At 40.2% G+C, this 17290-nt stretch overlaps 1 protein-coding gene across 1 annotated transcript; it reads right to left on the bottom strand.

Annotated features, from left to right (window-relative positions):
* Window positions 1-3919: 3919 nt before the first annotated feature.
* Window positions 3920-16599, bottom strand: lrrc9 (leucine rich repeat containing 9; the record flags this gene model as incomplete). Its single annotated transcript, XM_079224578.1, has 32 exons — window positions 3920-3953; window positions 4067-4217; window positions 4436-4625; window positions 5445-5570; window positions 6482-6550; window positions 7432-7649; window positions 8086-8222; window positions 8754-8893; window positions 8988-9096; window positions 9213-9343; window positions 9432-9554; window positions 9650-9870; window positions 9971-10148; window positions 10348-10488; window positions 10665-10790; window positions 10881-11072; window positions 11298-11417; window positions 11505-11678; window positions 11848-11975; window positions 12060-12200; window positions 12292-12427; window positions 12599-12719; window positions 12838-13011; window positions 13125-13256; window positions 13370-13578; window positions 13718-13873; window positions 14354-14536; window positions 15264-15334; window positions 15431-15494; window positions 15721-15861; window positions 16102-16320; window positions 16543-16599. 32 exons carry the CDS (start codon window positions 16597-16599, stop codon window positions 3920-3922), a joined length of 4512 nt encoding a protein of 1503 aa, XP_079080704.1.
* Window positions 16600-17290: the final 691 nt, after the last annotated feature.

The raw sequence follows: 17290 nt of genomic DNA, 5'->3' as shown, positions 1-17290 counted from the left end.
CAAAATCTGACAATGGATTAGAAATATGAATATTACATTCTAAATCCTTGTTATCATGTTCTTAGTACAAAAAGAGCAAATCCATACAAGTATTTTATTATTTCAATATAATGAAAGTGTTTGCCTCTCCAAAATGTTGATTTACTTAGAGAGGAGGGCAAAAAGGAGGATCATGAAGTGATCAACAAAAGTCCAAAATATCAACACAAAGAAAGATAATAATCTCGATCCAAGGAGATTAAATTGTTGTTGTTATTCTTCTCTGGGGGGATAATGGTGAGCAGGATGTTGTCTTTCCTTGTCATCTTGAAAAAGCAATTTCTGCTCTGTGTCGGACACAATAAACTATAACAACGGAAAAGCCTGTCAGTCAAAACAACATGTATTGCACCCTGAAATCCTCCCATAGCACCACTTATTTAAAACCATTACGCCATTGTTGTTATAGCCTGATGAAGAATATCAACTTGATTTAAGAGTAATGAGTTATTAAAGGATGCAAATGCAAATATCATGAAAAAAAAAGGTTGATGCCAAATTGACTACAATCTGCAAAAAGTAGACCATCTGACAGTGGTCTGAAAATGGATTTGTGTTAAATTTACAAGGAAATTGGATATTTGCTAGTTGTTTGCTTACCTTGTTTTGGTCATTTTATCCGAGCGGCGTGCCCTGTGTGATTGAAATAATGTGATAAATGATATACAACTTCAATACCGTGATAAGTCGCACGCAAGTCCATAAATGAAAAGCAGTTAAGATTTAATGCTGCCATCCAAAATATCTGCACAAAATAAAAGCATTTTCCTTTTCATAATAATTGTCACTCTCACTGCATTCTTTTATCTGTATTTCCTTTCTCTCCATTCACTCTTTATTCGGGAGCCTCACAGAAAACAAATTACAGGAAAATGACAAGCGACAACAATAACTCAATGACAGATTTCAAGAGAAGCAATATGGCAAGATTGTTTTGAATAGAGGATGTATTTGTGGGGATGGAAAATGAACTCTGGGACATAATATGCACCTTTTGAAAACAAAATAATCTATATTTTCATTATCTGAATTTGTTTGCCATCAGCAGCCAAATGTGGAGAAAACATAATGTGTTTTGAACAGCAATTCCAAGTCAAGTGAGGATGTTGGTGTAATTGTAACCTCTACCGAAGCACTTCTAACCTTAATACAAGCTGATAAATGTTCAATGCATGCGGAGTTGTTGAGTGAATGTTGTTCATCCATTACATATACTGCGCATAATGCTTTGATAAGCATTGCGCAAGATGCAGCATTATCTTCAGCATCAAACATCAATCAATGTCCTCATCCCTCTCACTTCACCCACAACATCAACCAACACTGGAACCTGAGTAGATAGCAGTGAAAACACGGTCCATTCAGCAATTATTCACAGAGTCTTGGACTAATGGCGCTCTGAATGCACAGACACAGCAAATGTAGGGAGTTAGTGGACCAGAAGTAATGGCCCCATACAGAGCATGTGTTTTTCTATGTGGACATGTGTGTGTGTGTGTGTGTGTGTGTGTGTGTGTGTGTGTGTGTGTGTGTGTGTGTGTGTGTGTGTGTGTGTGTGTGTGTGAGAGAGAGAGCATCATCATCTATAACTGATTCAAAACAAGCACAAACATGTCTAATTATGAATCCCGGCCACAACTGTAAAGACCAACTCACTTTCCCCTCTCCACCCTCTCTCCGTCTCTCTTTCTCCCCCTCGTTCCCTCCCGCCCGAGCCAGGCTCCATATCAGGCAGATGAAAACATAACCTGTCACATTCCATCCCATTAAACCAGCTACGAACCATGTGGTCTATTCACATGGAGGAGCGAAGAGAGGGAGAGAGATAGACAGAGAGAGCAGTGCATCTGAATTCACTCAGGACTGATGAATTATTCAGAATCTTTATGCTAATGTCATTTTAATGTTAAAAATACTGACAGATATGCAAAGTAAAGCATACTGTATGAAGTGGTATGCTCACTATACATTTACAATACACATAGAAATACAATTAAAACTGTGATATTTCAAACATATCCATACTGCACATCCTGTACATAAATATAAAGTGTGTAATTATCCTTTGCAATACCTAATGCATCTGAGAGCTCTACCAGAGCTCCCAAATCTGTGCATTAGAATTTTTTTTAATGAGTCCATCAGCTGCCATTTGATGTCCGGCAGAGCAAGGTAATGACAGTGCACTCACTTGCACAGTCATTAGCCCCGCTTAATGCTGGGAATTAACACAAATTAAGTGAAGTTAAGTACATGCATTAGAGGAGCTTGTTTGGAGAGAGCTTTTCACTGTTGCCTCACATGTTCAGCAAAGGCCACACAGGCAGGGAACACAACACCAAAGCACATAACCGCCCTCAACTGATAAATTACTATCTACAGGGCAAGTGGTAAATACATTGAGGACTGATTAGCAGTGTTGTACAGGGAGAGCTAATGGAGCTCTAAGGACACCTAGTGGTCACATTACCAACACAGAGTTCAGGTCGGTATTAGAGATATGACAGGAAATGTTGCCGCTTCAACAAGGGAGATTGCATATTAATATGTGCATATAGAGTTTTTTCTTCTGTTGTTTTTTGTTACTTACTTTTTCTGGTTCAATTTGTCATATGTCATTATTACTTTTCTTTTCTTTGAAATATTTTTTTCATGCACAAATGGAATACGTTATATATTTGACATATTGGAAATGCACTGTAAATTAAGCATAATCTGTTTTTTAATCAAACAAATCTAGATGCTTCTGGCTTAAATGGATTCAAAGAGACGTCCTTTGAAAAGGGTGTTCATGGTAAAACTCTCAGCTTTTCTTTACGATATTTGGCAAATATTTCCCAAACCTTGGTTCAAACTTAATGTATGTTGTGTCTTTTTTAAGTAGTATGTTTTATAAAACAGTACAAACAATTATTGAACTACAAGAAGTTGGTGAGAAAAATAACAGTCTGCACAGTGGCTATCGTGCAGTTTAGGGGTCCCAGAATGAAAAGGTTTGAGACCACATACTATGGGCTGTATCCTCATTTACGGCTCAGACCGGTGTTTTTGTTAACTACAGGACTCTAGGCTAAACTGTCAGGAAGACAGGAAGGATTATAATCTCATGTTCAGCAGAACTAACATCAATATCAAATAGAGTGGGTTCATTTCCAGTTACAACACACGAGATTTGCCTATTAGTCAAAACTGTGGAGGGCTTTTCGAAAAGAGGCTAACATGATGAAACTGACAATCTCTGAAATCCATTTGGACCTCATTCAAGATTACATCTTTATCTGAGTGACTGCAGATTATTGTCCACAGAGAGGTGTGCTAAAGCTGGATTATCCACTTGTTGGGGATCCATTTGACCCCATGGAAGCAGCATGCCAGCCTCACACGTCCTTACATCTGTGGGTGTTTTTTTCCCTTGTTCGGGGCCAAGGATAGGATAGCAGTAGAAATGAAACCAAAACCTCTCATCCTCAGATTACCATGGTTAGTGATCCACATATGTGGAAAAAAAAATAAGGTCACAGTCATAATAAATGCTTTGGAAAGGGATGCACTACATGTAAACGTCAAGTAGCCTAATTTTCTTTAACCCCAAACATGTTTTTGCTTATTTTTAAAAATGGAAAATGTGATTTATTGATATGTAAACAGCAAAAGAAAAGGTTACAGAAAGTATTGCCATGTCAAAAAATTAAAGGCACTTAAATTGCCCTGTGTTCTGAACTGTTCCTCATTAAAAATGCATCTATCGTGCATAAGTTCAGATGCTCATATACATTAAGGCACAGTTAAAAATACCACACTCAAGATATGATGCCCTAAAATACTATGATATATGATATATATGACCTTTCACCAGAGTGTGTGCCACCTCTTTTAGCTGCTACATGGGTGGAGGTTTGCCACCATTTGGAAATCTGCAAAATAACGAGTACGAGGAAAAAGTCAACGTGTAGTCTATTATCTTTAAAACAACCCTCACATTTTAAAGAAGCATAATAAAGTCTCGTGAATTTTGGATTAAACAAACCTGCTGTCTTGCTCCTGGCTGGGATAGGTGACTCTTTTCCCATCATGAAGAAGACCTGTGGTTGGCAGGTTGCTTCCTGTTCTTCGAATGTGTCTCAATGTAATGTCAGCTTGGCCGTTACGACCAGCATTACCGTGCTTGTGCTTCTTGTCTGAATTGGGAATTAATACAAAGGTGTGGAATACGGGGTGTCAAACTAGTGGTTAATTCAATACACGGTACAGTTTTCTGGTCTATTAGTAAGTGAATCATTTTTACTGTATTATAACTTAAAGAAAAAACTGTTTGTGTTAACCTTAAGTTGTTGTTACACACAATCATATTCATCCAGAAACACATTATCTTCAAGAGGAGAAATGTCACACTCACGCTTGTATGTGGAATGAGATTGGGCCTCGTCCACGTTACTTGGCAGGATATCGTGCCCATGCACAAAGTTCTGTAGTGCTGCACTTATAGTCATTCCTCTGAAAGGGGTGTTTCGAGGCATGAGGGGTAGCAGTCCAGGTAGGTTTATTTCAGTGGTAGGAAAGGAAGGTCCAGGGCATTGGGAGCATGCCTTTACGATAAATATTCAATAAGGACCATGAGGAAGATAGAAGTAATACTTCAGGACAGGATTACATTTAAAAACATAAGCAGATATTCAGATAAACTGAGAATCCAGGGCCAACTCAATGTCTTTGACATTTGTGTCCTAACTATAACTGTTTCTCTTCTTTCTACCTTCCTATGGCCACTCCTCCTGCACACTTGGTGAGAAATTGGAGATTAGATTGCTTATTGTTCCACAAATATAAACTAAGATCATATAGGGGTATAGTAAATACTACTCATCAATAACAATGTTCAAATTTAAACAAAAGCAGAGGCACAAGTTTAAATCAACAACCGAGATGACAGTTATGAGAGTCAATAGGGGGAGGTTTGAGTTTGTGTTTTTAATGAGAAAACCCAGGACTTCTGCTCTGTCATTTCCACATATATGATGCTAACAAGCAGAGGGGGTCGTGTTGACCTGGCTAATAGGGGGTAAATCCACTGGTGCATTATCGGCCGGGCACATTTCATCTAATCAGCAGGATGATGCCAGCAGGCTTAGGCTGCTTTTAATTCAGAGCTGCAGGAGAATTACTGCCTTGGTCTCTCATTACATGAACATCAAATCAGTCAGACTGAAAGAGTTTGATCCAAGCTTTTCCCTTTTTTGGCAGCTGCGGTTTGGTTGTTGATATATTGTTTTTGTTCATAGTAAATATAAAACAAACAAAAAATACTGTATACTGGAATACTACAAATACCCTGCACATTTATTTGTATACATTCTGTGTGCGATTGTTTCTGAGTGACTTTACAGTATGTTGTGTGTCATTCTCACTGATGGATCAGCACTGAGGAGTTCAGCCCTGGTCCTCTCCTCCAGGGTGACCATCACTCCATCCAGGACCTGCAACTGGGACAGACGGAGTACTATCTCTGGTCTGTGGAGAGAATTTTTGGCAACCTGGAAGAAGAAGAAAAAAGCACCTGTTTGATGAAACAACCTAGTGAAATATTTAAGAGTTCAGCAATATTATTGTGGAGCATTAGTGACGCTGGCCCTGAGACATCTGGGATAAATATGATGCTATGTGGGTCCCCATGTAGTTATGTTCCCAACAGCTGTTCCAGTGACCCAGCTGACAGCAGCAGATCGCTCCCAGGTGAGGGCACCCTCTGGCCAGGGTACAAATTCAGGCTGTCCAGTCATATAACTTCATGTTCCTATAGGACACTGCTGCTGTGATTAAGTTGTGAATGCTTGCCAATGGATGTCCAGTGGAGAGGAGAAGACAGACTTTGGCTTGTGAACATGGGTGAGGTAGCAATCTCATGCTGTCAACAGCAGGAGGTATTGTCTCCAGGGTGGCTGTTGGCCTCTACCCCTTGGCAGGATTAACCTCCCCCCTACCCCCTTATGGGAAGAGAAGGGGGATGGGGTCCAGCAGAATAGAGGCGCCCACAGCTGAGCATTGCCCAATGGACTATAGGGAGGCCCTGGGATGCAGGCTCTGCTCAGGCCTGATCCATGAGCTCCAGATGGGTGATGTAACCGGGCCAATAGTGCCCTACCATTTGGTCAAGGGATTTGTCTCTGATGCCGGCCAGTTTGAGGCACAGCAGATGGCCCATCATGTAATCGCTTAATTTGGAACCATAGAGTTACACTGGGATTGTGTTTTGGATTGTGCAAGTGAGAAATTGAGCCTGTGAGCGTGCTTTCGATAATTTATTAGCGAGTGGAAGAATTCAAAGTGCTCTGTGACTGAAAGCTAGTAGATTCACATCACTAGGCAAAACTCAATATAGGAAAACAAACTTTTTTAGATTACATACTGTAAATGGGTTTAATGCACAAACACTTGGAACACTTACAGGGTTGCCAACAACAGAGAGCTCAGTCAACGAAGGAAGAACTTCTAGCTTGTCAAGCTCTGTGATGTCCTACAAAAAGTAAAGAAACATCTTATTTGTTTTATTAAATTATTTTTCATTCACGACCCCCTCATTTTACTTTTCTTTACCACTGATTGTCGCCTACTGTGTGTTGAAAATGGAGAGATTTGTATCAGAGCTGGGCCTTTCATAATTTTGGGTTAGGGAGGATGGAAGCAGCTGATGGGAGAGATTACATGTGTGAGCTCTCATTAATCTCATGAGAGAGTTTGGGCACACAACAGGGCATGGGGTGTTTTTTTTCTCATTCCCAGGTTTATGGTTGCATTTGGCTGTAATTCAAAGACGCCCCCACTGTGATAACTGTAGTGCTGGGATGATTGCTGTATCTTATATCTTAATTGAATGCATGGAAACATTAAGGATGTGAAGGGAAGAAGGAACTAGCAACAAAAGTGCAAATCACTCGCCCTGGGTGAGAAGCAGATGCAGACTGAGAAGCTGATTACACGTTGTCCTGATTGTTCCCCTCTTTTTTCATACACACAGCCCTGACCTTCAATCAAACATGATTCTCCTTAATGCTACCCCTCGCATGGCACAGTGGGGTGGTAATGACTCATGATTACTATACTTCATGTGTTACTTTGCAAATGCAGGGAAAAGTAATATTGTTGCATGCTGCATACAATACATTCAAGCATCCGACACATTTTTCCAATGTGAACCAATCAGTAAACTTTGGTGGGAAATCAAAAACTGCTCGAAAGCTTACCGTGACCTTGGTGGTCACCTCAGGAAATCACGGGGGTGTGAGTAATTAAAGCAGTTTTATTAAAAATCTGAATAGGCAGTTTTGTTAAACATCTGAATATAAACATTACAAAAATCCAGCAGTTGAGGAGACCACTGCTGCTGAAGGAGAATACCTGCAGCTTGTTCGTGCCAAGAAAGAGCTTGCGGAGCTCAGTCAAAGGATCGAGATGGTTGAGCTCCCGGATCCGGTTCTCTGCTAGGTGCAGTTCTAGCAGGACGTTCTGGGCTATGAAAGAGTTATCAGCCAGAGCTTTGATCCGATTCCTGTCTAACACAAGCTCTCTGAGCTGGTGAAGCCCCTCCAATCCTTCCACCTGGCTGATCTCATTACCTATCGCGAGAGAAACTTCATCAAAACAATGAAAAAATATTTCAAACAATAGTCTAATATTTCTATGTACAAAAAACAGCGAGTAAGCAATATAAAATGCAGCGTTTAAAGGCAACATGAACATTTGTTGGGTGCTTGTCAGGTACCCTGGTGTAAAAAGCACTGAAATTACAGAGATGGCTTTGAAAGGTCTCTAAACAAAAAATGAAGAATGGACAAGTGAGGTCGGCTTTGTGGGACAAATCCCCCTGACATAGTTAAACTCGATCAAAAGCGGTTGAAAGAAAGTCAGTCATTCTTTTCTTCTGGTCTCATCTCCCATCTGGCCTCCAGTCTATGGGAGACTTTGCTCTCAGTGCTTGCCTTTTCACAAGCTTTATGCACTGCACTTTTAACAGGCTGTGAGAGGGAGGGGTGGTACGCCAACCATACATACCTTGAAGGAAGAGCGCTTTAAGATTGGTGAGCCTGCTGAGCTGCAGATTGGCCATATTGGAGATGCCATTGTGACTCAAATGCAGCACCTCCAGGCTGCCCATCAGTGGCTCGAGGCTGCCAGTGGGCCCAGTTTCCCTTAAACAAAGTCACAGAATAACAGCTTGAAGCCTCTGTGGTTAAATGAACATCTCTTTCTCCCTCCCGCTGCTTAATTTAACTGGTCAGACCTCACACGCGTAGACCACCTAAAGGCAATCACAGCCAGGGCAAACAAAACCTTGTCACAGCACTGCTTATGTACTGGTTTCCATAAAAGGATGTGGTTGGAAGATAATATCATTATTCCCACGGTATACGGATACTTAATATATATTTTTACATTAATATTTAGTTTATTTTAGGAATAATCTCTCTGGAGAGAATACATATGAATTTATTTTGAATCAAATCAAAACATCTTGAAACTATGCTTACAACTAGATATTTATGATTGTTTATAGGCAACAACTGAGACACAAATCTGATAAAACTGTCAAGAGACAGTTCATCCACTGGGTGGTCAGTGCTGCCCCCTAATGGTTACAGCTTACACATTCTTCACACTTGGCAATAGTCGAATGTTGTAAAATGTAAAAATACATACAATTGAGAAATAGGAACTGTTACCCTTTGCCTTTGGATGAACTCTGTTGGCCATAACCACTGGAGTGAACTTTGCTGTACAGAATCTGTCTGTTTGTGAGAGGAAACTGAGTCTTCTGTCTGGGCAGGATGGACTCAATGTGGTTGTAGTTCAGACACAGAGCCTATAAAGAAGACACTGGAAATAATTAATTTGTCCATGGCTCAGGTGCACATCAAGCCAACATGTTGTTTTTTGACATTCAGTGTAGTTTATACTTTGATGTTGGGCAGGTAAATGAGGCCAGAAAAAGAGGTGAGGTTGTTGTGGTCAAAGTTGACACTGCGCAGGCTACAGAACAGGTCTGCTGGAGAGAGATCAACCATCCTGTGGAGGAAACAAGCCCATTTAATTAGCTGTGTCTTTCAAAGTAAATCACTATAATCATGCTCATTTATGGACATGTTTTGTGTTTAAATATGTCTGTTTTGCCAGGCGATTACCTAATGGAGCAAGACTGCAGGGTAAGGTAGGTGATGTCTGTGTAGTTTGAGTGGCCCAGCTTCTCTGCTACCATGTCAGGGGTTAGTCTTCCTCCAAACATATCCTTTGCACTTTCACACTCAGTCACCTCCTAGAGAAAACAACAACTAATGTAGTCGTGATGTCATCATCAATACAATATCTGAAAGGTTTGACTGATTGCCGTTGTTGGTAAATACCACTGCAATGCCATCCAGAGCTTTTAGGGAGGGTAGGTGGAAAACCACATAAATACGATAGTTTTCCAGTTTCTCCACTAAAGGATTCCCATAAAGATCCAGAATGATGAGGTTTGTCAATCCCTGAAAACAAAGAGGAGCATATGAGCTCAGACAGCATGCATGAAAAACAGGTGGGATAATCTGAAACCTACTGTCCTTCTTTATCTCCCACTTGCCTTCAGATAGTAAATGTCACGTGACGTAGAGATTTGGTTGTTGCCGATGTAGAGCTCAAGAAGGGAGCGAACTCTCTGGATGCCATGCAGGGAACTGATATAGTTGTTCTCCATAGACATAAAGGACAGGTTAGGCAGCCGATCTAGGGCCGAGGCATCCAGACTAGACAGCTGATTTCCATCTAAACTCAGTTTATTTAGGCAATGCAGTTTTGATAGTCCTGAAGAAAAAGAGGGCAAAGACCGACACAGAAAAAATGATGCTGCTGTACTAAGGGTTGGGGTATAAGACTTCATTGTCAAATTGATCATGCCACTAACCATTGAGTGAGTTTATGCTGTTGTTGTTGAGGGAAAGCTCCTCCAGCTTCAAGCAGCTGTCAAGACCCTCCACTTTAGAAATGTCATTGTCATTGAAGGAAGCCCAGCGAAGGTTGACCAGCGTATTTAGATTGATCAGTTTGGAAATCCTCTGGCTGTCAAGGTTCAGGGCAGTGATCTGGCCAATATTTAGGGTGCATACTTTTTTTAATAAATCATTACATTTGTTAAACATGTATTATAATTAAAAATGTTATGCTACAGTATCAACATCATGCACACTGGTAACTCCCTGGAGGGATAATTTTCCTCAAGCTTTACAATTGCACTTTTAGAATCACAGCTTGTAGGGAGGAACCCACAAGTGTGTAGCTCACCTTTGCAGTCCAGTCAAGCTCCAGCTCTCGGGTGAGGCCCCAGGGTGCAGGACTGAGAGGACATAGGAGCTGGGCTGTTGACAGCAGGCTGAGACTGCGGGGTCGGTCACTGTTGGTACTTGAGTGAGCCAGAAGAGATGCCTGCGAGCAGAGTGTCAACAGGTCTGATTGAATTACAGTGCATCCTGAAATATACAAGGTCGACGTTCACAAACTCTATGCGTTCTTCATTGGAGCATGTTAATACTTATTTTGACACAATCAATATTAAAATGGACCATAAAAACAGCAACCAATGATATCTGAAAGTTCTTAACCTGGTTAATTTTGGATCCAGCAGCCATCAGAACAGCATAAGCAGCCTCCTCCTCTGCTACCATTATATCGTCCAGGTGGGTGAGAGTTGTTAGACGGCCCAGTATGGTGATTCGGACTGTTTTGGGCTGAAAAAAAGGAAAACAGCTTCAATGTAAACCTCCTCATTGTTCCTTGTACAATATATTTTTGAGATTTTCTTTGATAACAGCACATACCTTGATCCAGGGGTTATATCGGGTGTCAAGCTTCAACAGAGCAGGCGTGCGTTTTCTCAGCACAGCTGTATCCTCTTTGGCCTTGGTCAGCTGGTTCCAGCGCAGGTCGAGCTCTTTAAGCTGTCCCAACCTCCTCAGGCCTTCTAGGGTCACCAGGCGATTGTAGCTAGCATCCAAAAACTCAAGGTTGGGCTGTGTTTTAGGTAACAGAGACAACAGATGGTAAACATTTCCACTTTATACCATGGTCCAAAACACAGTCTCTTTGTATTATGTGTCACTTCACTACTAAATGGAATTAAATGTTACAAAGGTTGCTATAACATGCTTCTCTCTTATGACTCTCATGACTTATGACAATGATTAGTTTAAACTAAATAGTAACATTTCCTTTTGTCATCCCTTGTCTCCCCCTACCATGTGAGGAATGTCATCCAAGTGTGTGAACTCATTGAAGCTGATGGTAAGATGCCGCAGAGCTGTGAGGCGGGAAATCTCCTTTATTTTACTCAGACTGTTGCCATGAAGGTTCAGCACCTTGAGGTTCAATACATTGAAGATTATCATGAGTACATGACATGGCTTCAAAACTCAAGCTGTCATTTGAAAAGCCAGAAAACTTACGGTGATTTGACTGAGGACATTAGCTCTGGCCACATTCAGCAGAATTTTGTCATCTAAGCTCCTCAACCTGGGCTGCGGTTTCAGCACAGGTTTTATGTTGAGGACTTCCCTGTCTAGGATGATGTTGTTGGACGGAGTGTCATCAATGCCTGTGCTGTGTGGTTGTTCTTGATCCTAGTAACACCATACCACAAGGTTCATGAACTGCCTAGTAGGTGCATCATTGTTGACTTGTCATGGGTATTAAATTAAAATGAATATTTGCAAAACAACTATGCAACTAGGGACAAAACACTCTGAATTATGTTTTATCAAACAATAACAAAACCAATGAATTAAATACCCCGGTGGTGATGTATTCAAAATAAATGATGTACTCAGGCAAGACAAGCTCATGGTCAAACACAAACCACTGTCTTTGTCTGGGACTGCCCTCAGGACCCGTCTGTGTTTTGGTGGAGTTGGGTTTCTCTGAATGAAAAACACATACCAATGTAAACACACTTCACAAATATTGACGGAAAAAGTATGGTTTTCATTTGTAATACAGCATACCTTCATTTAATGCAGTTCTGTGCTTAGTGTCCACATTGCGATAAACGGAGTACACTCTGGGGTATCTGCTTCTGTCCAGTGGGTCTCCCTCTTTGATAGGCATGCTGTTGCCCACAAAAACTTTGGAAACAATAATCTGACCTACAGGCAAAAAGCAGGAGCATTTTAGTAAAACAAAAAAACAACAGTCACAGCTGAGGAGAATATATAACTATGAGCAAAACTAACTCACCGTGCCTGAAGTGGATTTTGTCCGTACTTTGCTTGGATTTGTCTTGGCTGGCCTGACGCAGTGCATGTTCAATTCTGGGCTGTTCAACCACACTCAGGCTGTTGGATAAAGGTATAGCACCCTTTCCTTCCAATGCCTTATTCAAAGTCAACATTGTAAAAGTCAGACGGATTTGCAGGTTATGTGAAAACAAGACATTGCTGTTCTATTTCATAGCACTGTGTAGTTATTTCTGTACAATGCTTAGAGAATTACATTCTGGGTGATGGGATCGAGTGTTGTGGAACGTGGACAGAAGTAAACACACCTTATTTTGTTTGGTTGTTTTGAAGCCTTCCTCTGAAATGCACAAAATGTCTTCCCTCTCGCTATTTTTGTCAGGGTCAGGTATGTAGAACAAGTGCTCCAACCGACGTTTGTAATTCCTGCTTGGAAAGTTAAAATTAGACATACATTTTTATAATAATGACAATAGCAAGGTTAAAATGCCTTTAAATTATTGGGAAAAAATAATGTATCATCACAATACAATTCAGATTAACTTACTGTGAAGCAGCCTCTTCGCTTGCTAGAAGGGTGTGAAGTTTGTCCTCAAAGCGAAGCCTTAAAGCACTGTTGTGGATGCGGATAACTCTATTGATCTTAATGCCAGCGATGTTGCGAACCTTAAAGTCTGAATGAGAGAAGCGGGAATGCAGGAGGTCGCAACAGGAAGTAAACCTGTTGGGTACATAATATAGAAAATATGAGTTAAGGGGGTCTGCTTTTGATTTGTCCTTTGTGAACTGAAAATGTTTGTAATTGTATTTAATAATATTGTACCAAGTACATACCATGGGTCTTTGGAGCAGCCCTCTTCCAAACGAATATTTCCAACACTTTCCAGCTCCATCAATAGAAACTGGACAGTATATGCCATCATGTGTGTGGCTTGTGTCAGACCCCGCTCATACCATGCTTCAATCCTGAATACAGAAGAGGGCGCATTATTTTTACAGCATAGGAAAATGCACAGTAGGAGGATAAATTATATAAAGCACAGTAACATTATTTTTGTATTTCATTCAAATATACAGACTCATCCAGCCGCCTTGTCCATAGCACCAGTCTCTCCCTCAGTGCGTCAATCTTGCTTAGTATTTTGTGCTCCATGGCTGGATCACGACTGAGGTCAGTGGCTGGTTCACATCTGTCAATTGAACCTTCAACCAGGTGGGTTGATTCCTCCTCCATCGTACAGGCAGACTTCTTACAACTAGCTGGCACCTTGGAGAGCTCACCTTCAAGCTAGGTATGCATCCAGATGAAAACAGCTTTTCTTAACTTTGTACAACAGCAACCTGAAGCTGGAGAACACAGCTAAATAACTGTTCTCTTTTTACATCTGTTAAACTCATTTCTAAAATGTTTCAAGGATTGTACATACACTCTTGAGGGCGTGATTCAGTGTTCTGATACATTCTCCTGGTAACTGTAACATAGTTTTCTTCCTCTCCATCAAACTGAGTCGGGTCTCTGCCAGGTTCCTCTGAGCAGTACGTACACGCATGTTGTAGTACATCATTTTCTTCATTACTGTAGACTAAAGGGGAAAATAAGGCAAACAAAACGCATAGATGCAACAAATTACAAAAGTATAACATACTTTTTTATAAAGACAGCCATTGTTCAAACCATATTTTATGTTACTCAATACCTAAATAAGGTTGCAAAAGATATTATATATGTCAAGCTAAATAAAAGGGAAATGTGCATAAAACACTTAGAGAATTTAGGAATTAAGAAATGTGTCTTGGATTCAAATATTTTACCCAATTTACATACGAGTTGTAACTCTGCTGAGGAACAACCAAATACAGAACAAATGTGTGTGATGTTGTCATTTTTTCCTCATATCTCTGAAGCTAACTAAGGAACATTTCAGGGAAACATTATAAGAACTTAAAGCAAATAATTAGCAATCAACATAAATCAAGAGAATTTGTATCCTCTGACGAGCATAACAGAGACCCAAATGAGCTCAGTTGGTGTAATGCAGAAATCCTGCTGGTCTTCTAAATACCTCAGCTGCTTCCTTGACTTGCTTGCTAAAGACATCATAGGCGTCTAGTCGCTGGAGGCCTGGGATGTGGTAAAGAACGTGTGTGGCGTAGTTACACAGAAGACACACTGGGTTTGAGGTTGACGTTGGGTCCTTCAGTGCTAGTTCTCTCAGATGGGGTAAGCGGGCAAGCAGGGTCAGCTCCTGTTACACCAATATCAACAGCAGAACACACAGGCAATCTCAATGATAAGGCTTTTCTTCACTCTAAGGCTCAGGTTATTCCCTATAAACACAACATACATTACATATAAAAAATCAGATGTATTATGGCATCTGATTTGTAAATACTTGCTTTACATCAGCTAAAATGAAATGTCACATTGTAATGACAAAGAAGCAAATGCTTTGATTCTGCAGTGGTTCCAATAAACTGGGCTCTCAGTACAGTGAATGACAGTGATTGCATTCCTGAAAGTCAAGCTAAATTTCAACAAAAGGTGGATTGCAGGAATATGATCGAGGTGTTAATCATCCAAACAAAGCAAGAGTCCCATCAAGATGACCTTGAAAAAGACAACAACTTAGTACACATGCTAATGAGTCTGTCAGCCACAGTATATGTATAAAGTGTATTACTGACTAACACGAAAAATCTAGTAGTCGTTTATTTTTATTTTTAAATAGATGCAGTCAAGAATGTATATCATTGAATCCTGAATGATATAAATTGAAATGATGCTACCCAAAACCTTATTGAAGGTCTTGTGCAGCCATCCCATTGTAGAAATAATTGAAAATGTGACTTGACCCCGACATTTTACAAGAATTTGAAATAGCCCTTATCAGACCAACAATTTTAATAAGATGTTACAAATAAGTAGGAACACTTTTTACAGAAGAACTGTCAATAGCATATTTCTGTTCTTACCTTAAATGAGCTGATCTTGTTCCCGGACAGATTAAGATTCTGAAGGCTGACATTAGGTTCAAGGTTATGTCCTTAAAAGAAGTTTAAAAGTATTTCATTATTTTCAAACAGCTCACTGAATCGCAATCAAACTCGACACAAAAATACAGAGGAATGTAAAAACATACCAATCTTTTCAATATTGTTGTCAGCAAGGTTTAGTTCTTTTAGGTTCTGAAGTGTGTTCAAGCCCTTTAGATGAAAAAACAACAACACATATAGAAGATAACTGATCAAAACAGGAGCATGCTATTTTAAAATGACATGCGGCCATATTTACTGATGTGCTAGATTGTGTAAAATGCAGTTTTTGTGAGCCAAATTAATATAAATAAATCTGAGGTTAACACATTGTCAAATGTTGTATGATAAACATGCAAACAGACAGAAAAACAGTCAGAAAGACAAAAGTTCAAACCTGTATCTGAGTTATGCAGTTGTTGTTGAGCCACAAGACTTCTAGGTTGATCTGCAATTCTAAATTATTTATTTCACAGATCTGATTATCATACAGGTAAAGTTTCTCTAATTGTAGACAATTCTGTAGCCCAGATATCCCCTGCAAAATAATAAGATGGTCAATGCATGCAGGATTTGATGTCATTAAATGCCACAAAGGGGGTCAAATGTGATTGCATTGTGTAAGGTTTAAGAAACTCTGCAGTACAACAATAAATTGGAATCACTCTCAATAAAAAACAAAACAAAACTCTAATGATTTAAGGTATTACACACTGCATTATTGTTTCCACCAGTGTCAGTATTATTAAAAAAAACCTCCCCAGCATACCAAACTTACTGTCAGATGGCACTGGACGACCCAGAGCTCACGAAGCAGAGGACAGCACTCAAGTCCTTCAATGTGTTTTATATTCTGGCCCAATACGGTAAACTGGCAGAGCCTTGGAAAGAACGAAAGTCCAACCATGCGGGGGAAACCAGAGAAGAAGATCTCCAGGGAGCTGACGTTGCTTCCTTCGTGTGTAATATTTTCATAGGACACTCCATTGGCCAAACACTGTTGATAAAAAATATTTAACGAGAATCCTAATGTGAAAAATAAATTGACAAGGCAGTACAAAGCAGAAATAAATATATATATATATATCAATACACCATTGCATTGCAACATTTCATCTTATAAATGCAGTTGATGGAAGCTGTTACAAATATTAAAACTGGATACAAACCGAAATACCATTTATCATTTGAGCCAAATTAATGTGAATTTCATACTCACCAGTTCCTTGACCACCTCCTCGTCAACGTGGTGCTTTCGTTTCTCACTCAGTATCATAACTTTTTTGCCTTGAAATGTAGCGTTGCCGGGATAACGCTTAGAAAAATATTAAATGTACCCTTATAATGCATATGTCCTGCTTTATTTCACTCATGGTCTATTGGGAGACTAAAGACCCGCCATGTCGATGAGGCTGCCAGATAGGGAGTATAGTAACAAATACCTGAGGTTAGTAAGTCAGCAGATATACTAGATTTCGCCTCACATTCATGCTAACTTTGCCTGCCACCAACGTTAAAGTTAAGCTAATTTACCAGCAAGGCAACAACAGGTAGGTAGATATGGGACGTCAGTTAGTGCTGTATTAACATAATTACACGAATCATTTCAAGTGAACCTTGCATTGAAGACAAAAACAACAACATTATTGTCCATAATTACTTAATACGGCGGACTTCTGCGGTCAAACGTCTGAGGCCCAACTGAGTTCAGCAATGTTTGGTGTCGGCGTCGGTCCGTGTCCAGGCACGCGCGTCTGGTTGCTAAGCAGCCATGTTGAAACGGCCCGGGTCGTACCACCTGAGCTCCACGTGGGGGCGCCACACCGCAAGATACACGTTCACAAAACCACCTAACGCTTGCTTTGTTTTTAAGCAAACTTTTACATACAACGTCACACTTGAAATAATTCTTGCCATTTTTGGAACATTTCAGTTCGTATTATTACGACTTTGAAATCCCCCTATCT

This window comes from Taurulus bubalis (assembly GCF_910589615.1).
Source record: "Taurulus bubalis genome assembly, chromosome: 1".
Classification (NCBI taxonomy): Eukaryota; Metazoa; Chordata; class Actinopteri; order Perciformes; family Cottidae; genus Taurulus; species Taurulus bubalis.
The sequence above is the reverse complement of the archived record's forward strand: the minus strand, read 5'-3'. Positions and strand labels throughout refer to the sequence as shown.